We start from the raw sequence: 7,958 nt of genomic DNA on the forward strand, positions 1-7,958 counted from the left end.
CCTGGACGTCCCAGACTTGTTCACATTGCAGGCGGTGTGCAAGTCTTGGCACGATCCTGTGCTCTCTCCTCGTTTCGTGCAGCTCTACAAGCCACCGCTGGAGCCCTGGGCCGTGTTCAGGGTGCGCACGGGCCAGCCGGTCACGAGTCAAAGGACGCATTCGCAGGTGTCGTGGCTGTAGGCAGCGTCGTTACATGTACACTGACGATCGTTTTGACTATGGCATGACACTGGAGAATCACGCCGAGCTATGGCGTCCACACAGATCCCAGCGCAAGAGGTGCATCCTTCCACTAGGCCCTCCGGGATCGTGTTTCGTGGGCTTGTGCTCGTCCAACGGGCTCGTCTGTGGGATGCTCGTGGAACACTCGGAATCGACGACTTTGGCTGTGGGGAATCCAATCTGGAAGGCGCTTCCGCCAGTTCCATTTCTTTTTAAAAGTCGTCTACATACATCCAGCCCTTCTTTGCATTGACAGCGAAAGAGATGTCACCAGTCACATTGTCATACTTTACGAACTGCAAGATCGAATTGTCCGCATGCAGCATCTTCTTGGCACGAGGGCCCCTTCTTCAGCAGGTCAAGCTCACTGGGATCACCTCTACGGGGCTGACCTTTCTTCTACACCACTAGGCGGGAGATACTCCCAACTTACGATCCGCATTCCAGAGCTTGGTCTCACGTGGACAACGCGCGACCAGCACTATGTAACCAGCTTCTTCAACACATTCGTCCCTTCATCTACAAGGGGAAATGCTACTGGGTAATGAACATGTTTGATCTAGAGAAACAATTGTTGAAAGCAATGCAGCAGCAATCTGGGAGATGAACTCAACATCGGTGTTGGTGTAGGGAGCTGTGTGGACCTAATTCTTTTACGGATTGGGCAGTGAGACTTGTAGAGGACACCGTCTTCATCTCGGCCTTCTCTGCGGTTGCATACGACTTTGCTCTCTCATGGAGGGTGAGGATATTGAGTGCAGATATGTGGTGCGCTTGTCTGCCCAGCCTTAAACAAAATATTCAGTCAAACTCATGAATCACTAGAATTTGAGTTATTCTCAGCAATTGTTATTAGTTTTAAATCTTCGCTCCTCCGATGTTTCCAATGTTTCTATGACTTTCCAGGTATCCAGTAGCTCAAAGTCATGTTCTTTTGAGTCACTAAAATGACTAATCCGTGGGTCTTGCAGATTCAAAATTTGGGATTGGTGTTAAGATCCTATCCCTTACACCCTAAGCCAACTGGCTAAAGGGGTGATCACTTGATTGTAGGGCCCTTTCCTTATCCTATTATCCTGATCTGGTGCCTAACAATCCTCCCCCTCGTCAGGGAATGATCGTCCACGATCATACTTAGGCCACCTTCCCGTCACCATGGTCCTTCTCTTAGGGTCTACCAAACCTTGGTTCTCCCTCTAGATCCACCATGTTGAATATTCCTTTCAAATATTCCTGCCCCACTCGTCAACCACGAGAATCGAACTAGGCTCCGATACCAATGTTAGGATCCTATCCCTTACACCCTAAGCCAACTGGCTAAAGAGGTGATCACTTGATTGTAGGGCCCTTTCCTTATCCTATTATCCTGACCTGGTGCCTAACAATTGGGAACGAAGAAGTCAAACACGGCACTAAAAGAGACAACCACGTTGTAACTGAGGACACGGCACTGAAAAGAAACAACCGTACGAAAGAAGAAAGCCTACTTTGTTGTGAGAATGCTCGCTTTAGTGATTTCAAGGATCCCACGGCCATATTCTCCCATGGGAAAATTGGTCCAAATGGTAATAGTCTTGAATTTCTCTGTCAAAAATCTATTGCTGTTTTCCAGTATCACACTATGCATCCAGGACTAGGTGAGAACGTTCACTTTGATCATTCCGTTCAAAGTCATGTGGCGATACTCTAAGACCCAGGTTTTTCCAAAGAGCCTTTGAAAGCACTTTCAAGGCTGCAAAATATATATGATATGGTAAGACTTGAACCATTCATTATTCATTTCTTGCTGTTTCTTTCAAATGGATGCGTGGAAGTTACTTGCTGTTTTCTTACTTTCTATCAGGCTCGTCGATCATGCAGATGCTGGAGATTTAGAAGTTGAAGCACTCTTGAATTTTAGGAAATCTGTACATGATCCTTTATTGTCGCTGAATAGCTGGAACAGAGGAACAGATGTTTGCCAATGGAATGGTATCAATTGTTCCTCAGCACTGCCAGGCCAGATTTCTAGCATACAGCTCAACGATCTCTCACTTTCAGGACCTCTTCCGATTTTTACAATCCAAGCCCTACCTCAGCTACGCAACTTTTCTGTTTCAGGGAACAACCTCACAGAAATCAACATATCCTCTTCGCAGGAATGCTCTCTGGAGGTTCTTGACTTGTCAAGGAACCATTTCACTGGGGATTTTCTCGACACTCTTACTCTTTCATGCAAAGGCATGAGGATTTTGAACTTCTCACACAACAAGCTACAACACATTTCAGTGAAAAGATCAATTGGGAATTCAATGGTTTCCGTCGATCTATCCTACAACGAAATGAGTGGTTCAATGCCTTCTTCTTTCTTCACATCATGCAAGAGCTTGCAGTTTCTAGACGTTTCGAGCAATCAGCTGGTTGGAGAGATCCCTGAAGATATGTTCAAAAACTGCAAAAGTCTACGACATCTTAATGTTTCATCTAACTTCTTCACAACATTTCGGATTGAGCATTGTACTAGTCTGCAGGAGTTGGACGTCTCGTTTAACAACATTTCTGAAACAGTTTTTTGGAACGATTGTGATGCTTTGAAGGTGCTCAACCTGTCAGATAATCACTTCTCTGGACCATTTCTCTCGGTATTTGCCAATCGAAGTTTACCTCAGGTTTTCAAGTCCCTGAAGGTTCTTCGAGCCGACCACAACAGTTTCACGGGTGAACTCCCTACAGTTCCTCAAACCCTCGAGGCTCTAGACTTGAGCTGCAACATGTTCATCAGTAGCAACACAAACATCTGCCTCCTAAACTCCAGACTCGAGTCTTTGGTGTTGGTATACAACAGATTGCATGGTCCGGTTTTGAGCTTTCACTGTGATAACCTACAAATGCTCGATCTGAGTCTCAACTCCATGACAGGATCACTTCCAGAGGATATATGCAGCAGACTTCCAAAGCTTCAACACCTCATCCTTTGGGGCAACAATCTCGAAGGCAGGATACCACCTACAATCGGCGACTGCAGTGAGTTGGTGACCCTGCATCTCAGTCACAACAATCTCTCCGGTGTTATACCAGAGGAGATATCTCGCTTGAAGAAAATGTACACGCTAGTTCTTAGCAACAACATGCTATCTGGATCAATCCCGGCATCTGTGGTACAGATACCAAGTCTTCGAGGTCTTCTACTTGGGCACAACAAGCTAGAGGGTGGTCTTCCAGTGGAGCTAAAAAACACCAGCAATCTAATCCAGCTTTCACTGAACGACAACCAGATGGCGGGAGAAATTCCAAGCTGGGTCGGCTGCTCAGTTAAAGAGACGCGGTATAATAATGATGTAACATTCCCCTACTTGATGGTGTTGCTGTTCAACATAGAGCCATCCATCTGCAAAGGTTACAACGAGGCCATGTTCATACTCCAGGGGATACGTTTCCATGAGTTTGAGCAACTTCCCATTGCAACCAGATGCCAAACTTGGTTCTACCTAGCACCTCCGGGTTTCAACATTTATTTAACTCCAAATCATACTAGCCACTGGTGCATCGATATCTCATTCAACAGCTTCACAGGAACAATCCCAACAGAATTCCGTGCGACTCAGAATTTGTATTGGCTGAACCTTGCACACAACTTGCTCACAGGGGCTATTCCTTCCACAATGGGCAACCTCAAGAACATTGAGTGGCTAGATCTCTCACAAAACCAGCTCGAATCACAGATCCCGGGCTCGCTTGCCGACCTCACCTTTTTGAAGTACTTCAACATCTCACACAACAGGCTTCTTGGACGGATTCCACAGGCAGGGCAGCTTCCAGTTTTCCCAGCAAGCAGCTACGAAGGAAATCCGGGGCTGTGTGGCATCCCACTTGCAGAATGTCAACGTGCTGCTCCTGATGACCATAATTTGGATAATCATTCTGGTGGGAAGGATGAAGATGGAAGGATGCTGGCTGGCATTGTTGCTGCTGTTGTTTCATGTGTTTTATGGAGCTGTGCAGTATTCTTCAGCAAGAGTTGGGAAAGATTACTTCAACGGGTTTTGATGTCTTGGTTATATTATTGAGTTAAATTCAAACTGTAGTCAATAAAAGTGAAGATAATGTAGTCTATAAAAGTGAATACAAACTTTCAAGATTTCTAGCTTACATACTTGCATTAGCAATGGTCATATGAGTGGTTTAGCAATGAAGAGCTTGTTGCTGATTTGCATTAATCCCTACTTTTTCATGTCATGTGTTCATGACTTTGTTTCTGTACTATATGTAAGGATATAGATATGCATTAGTTGCATTTTCACTGTTGACACATCCAAAATATAACACAATCTCCGAGGTTCCAGAAAATCTAACTTGTCCAGGCTCAATTTCTTTAGCAATTAACACATATGTCAAAACTTGATTTTTATACTTACCCATCTTTATCTACTGTTCTCTTCTTAGGTTGCTTTAGTGCTAATAGTCAAGATGAAAGATAGTATATAGTGTCTTTGCATGAACTACAAAAGATTGAATGATAAGATACTGAAAAATATGTTCTCAATCCCTCATATCAATGATTTGGTGTATTGTGGTGCTTGCTACTTTTCAAAGATTGATTTGAGATAATGATATCATCAAATTATTATTAAGCTGGAGGATGTTCCAAAGACAATATTTCAAACAAGGACAAGTCACTACAAATTATTGGTGATGCCATTTGGTTTGACAAATATGCTTGCAACTTTTCAAAGGTTTAATGAATCAAATTTTGCAACCTTACTTGGGGAATTTTGTGATTGATTATTTTGATTGTAGTGCACCTTATCTCTTTCCCTTTAAGCCAACTGGAAAAGGGGCAATTGTTTGATGAGAGAGCCTTTAGTGGCTATTTTATTTCTATTTATCCCTCAAAGTTCCAAGGATCCATGATGACAGTATATCTAAATCTCATCCTATGATCACATGCGCTACACTCACCCCCCCTTTAAAGATGTTAATGTCCTTATTGACTATTGACTAACAACCTTTACTAAGCCAAGGGGAACCAACACCTCCATTTCCGCATTGAATCTATTAATCTTTCCATTATGTAAACTGGCTATTCCATGTGAGGCAATTAGTCATCCACCCGTACCACAGTCCTATGGTGGATACTTTCGTCCGTGGATACTCCACACAAGAGGAAAGACATATGCATAGATGCCCAATACGTACGATTTCAAATCTAGAGGTAGGAATATACCTTGCTCAAGGGTATATTGTATTTTTTAAGTAACCACTAATCAATAGGAATCAAACTTGTGTCATTTGCTCCGATACCACATGTAGCGCACTTTATCTCTCTCCCCTTAAGTCAACTGGGTAATTGTTTGATGAAAGAGCTCTTAGTGGCTATTTTATCCCTATTTATCCCCCAAGGTTCCAAAGATCCATGGTGACAGTATATCCAAATCTCATCCCATGATCACATACACTATATTGATGATATCTTGGTATTTAGTGTTACCTTAGAAAAGCATGAAATGCATGTGAAACAAGTGTTGGAATTCTTGAAAGACAATAGGAAATTGGATATCTTAAGCATTTGATTTTAATGCATGGATTGAGAGTTGATCTAGCAAAGATCAAGGTTGTGGTTGAGTAGTATATATTGCCTACTCCCTTAACTAATCTTCTCCAAAACACATTGAATCATACTATTATATATAATTGGGATGCAAAATGTCAAATGGCATTTACACAGTGGAAATAGTATTGTATTTCTACTTTGGTGTTGAATATCTTTGATTCTAAGAAGTCACTTGTGGTTGAGATAGATGCAAATGACATTGCTATTGGAGTAGTATTGTTTTAAATTGGGCATATTCTTGACACAACAGAATTAGCTGACTTGTGACAAGGAGTTATATGATATAGTTAATGCTGTGAAGAAATGATGATATTATTTATATGGATTGGAGTTCTATATAGATTTAGACTATTAGTCTCTCCAATATTTTATTTATCAAACAAATCTTCAAGACCACTTTGCATGTTGGTAAGAGTTCTTGTAAGAAATGTTAGTTAAGATCCAATATCGATGAGGGGTGACAATAAGGTGGTTGATGCATTATCTAGAATAGTGAATTATATCTCATTTGTGAAATTATATAGTGATCTTTTGGATGAGCTTAAGGAGTTTGTTGACTTCAACTCCTTTATCGTTAATATGCACATGAAGATTTGAAGAGGGATGCCTCTATTGTTGTGAAGCCCCGACAATTTTATGTCATTTGAGATATAAGATGGAATCTTGGTGAAGAAGGGTTATACAGTGGTTCCTTATGTTGATAAGCTCATCAAAAGGATTTTGGTGGAGTGTCATGATATGCCAAGTGTTGGGCATCCAAGGGTATTAAGGACGTATGTGTTGGTAAAAACACATTTTTTTTGGCTTGGGATGAAGTTAGATGTAGAAAAGTACATATACAATTGTTTGACCTGCTAGGCAATTAAATCTGATCACTAGAAGCTCATTGACCTTTACCATCCTCTATATATACTTGAGCATAAGTGGGATAACATCTTGATGGACTTTATCATTAATTTGCCCAAAACCTTTCAAGAAAATGATATTATTTGGATTGATATGGATTGTTTGATGAAAATTGGCTCACTTTTTCCCATGAAGACAAATGTTAAAGCTTTTGATCTTCCTTAGTTATTTGTAAACTAATTATTTAGTCTGTATGGTTTGCTAGGTGATATTATGAGTGATTGGGATCTCAAATTCATGTCAAAGTTCTAGCAAATAGTATTTGAAAAATTAGAGACTAAGTTGAACATGAGTAGAGGTGAGCATCCACAATTTGATAGATAGACAAAGGGCATAAATCAACTATTGGAAGATATGCTATGATCATTTGTGGGGAGCTTGACTAGGCAAGGTGTATGGGAGAAGTATTTACCTTTGCTTCAGTTTGCTCACAATAGACTCAATAATTAGCTATTGACATATCCTTATTTATGGTGATATATAGCTTCAAGCCATGGTCTCTTGTGGGTTTGAGTTTAGCTTTAGATCAAGTGCTTTTTGCTTGTGATTTCCTAGAGGATATACAAGACAAACTTAAGTTGGCAAAGTTGAATATAAGGCAAACTCAAGATCAAGACAAGAGATTAACTGATGAGTATTATCATCATTAGGAGTAAAAAGTTGGTGATAAGGTTTTTCTTAAGTTGTCTAATATGCTCAGGTCTCTCAAAGGAGGTAGTAATATTAAGTTGTCTTTGTAGTATTATAGGCTTTGTGCAATTTTGCAATGTGTGGGAGATCTTCCTTACATTTTAGACTTGCTAGCTAGCTCTAAAATTCATTTGAAGTTCCATGTGAGCAAGTTAAAAACATGTTCATACTTTAGCAATATCTTAGATTAGCTCATCATCCAGGTTCTAGAGATTGATGCTGAGAAAGCTAGTTTAGCATATATTCTTGTTCAAAGGTTGGTGAAAATATGCTATAAAACAACTCAGGAATTGTTGATTCAATAGAATGGCTATTCTAGTGATGAAACTACATAGGAAACTAAAGATGAGATGAAAAGAGTATTTCCAAGTTTTGACTATGATTTGGACAATATTCCTAAGGAAGGGGAGAAGTAATTTTTATACCATATAAGTCATTTTACTCTTGTTATTTCTCTTGTTTTTATGACTGTATTATCATACTTGCCATTTCCCTCTATATTTACTGGAGGTATATTTGGCCGTATTTGCTTCTTATGGGATTCAAACC

The 7,958-nt window shown here is 40.5% G+C and overlaps 1 protein-coding gene across 1 annotated transcript in view; it reads left to right on the forward strand.

Moving 5' to 3' along the window:
- Nucleotides 1-250: 250 nt before the first annotated feature.
- Nucleotides 251-7,958, forward strand: part of LOC9651995 (receptor-like protein kinase BRI1-like 3) — a 10,344-nt gene continuing 2,636 nt past the window's right edge. The window contains exons 1-4 of the mRNA XM_024661785.1: nucleotides 251-418; nucleotides 547-764; nucleotides 854-991; nucleotides 2,067-4,183. Coding sequence (XP_024517553.1) covers nucleotides 251-418; nucleotides 547-764; nucleotides 854-991; nucleotides 2,067-4,183 — 2,641 coding nt within the window. The remainder of the gene's footprint in view (nucleotides 419-546; nucleotides 765-853; nucleotides 992-2,066; nucleotides 4,184-7,958) is intronic.

The sequence above is a fragment of the Selaginella moellendorffii genome, unplaced genomic scaffold (assembly GCF_000143415.4).
Source record: "Selaginella moellendorffii unplaced genomic scaffold, v1.0 SELMOscaffold_85, whole genome shotgun sequence".
Classification (NCBI taxonomy): Eukaryota; Viridiplantae; Streptophyta; class Lycopodiopsida; order Selaginellales; family Selaginellaceae; genus Selaginella; species Selaginella moellendorffii.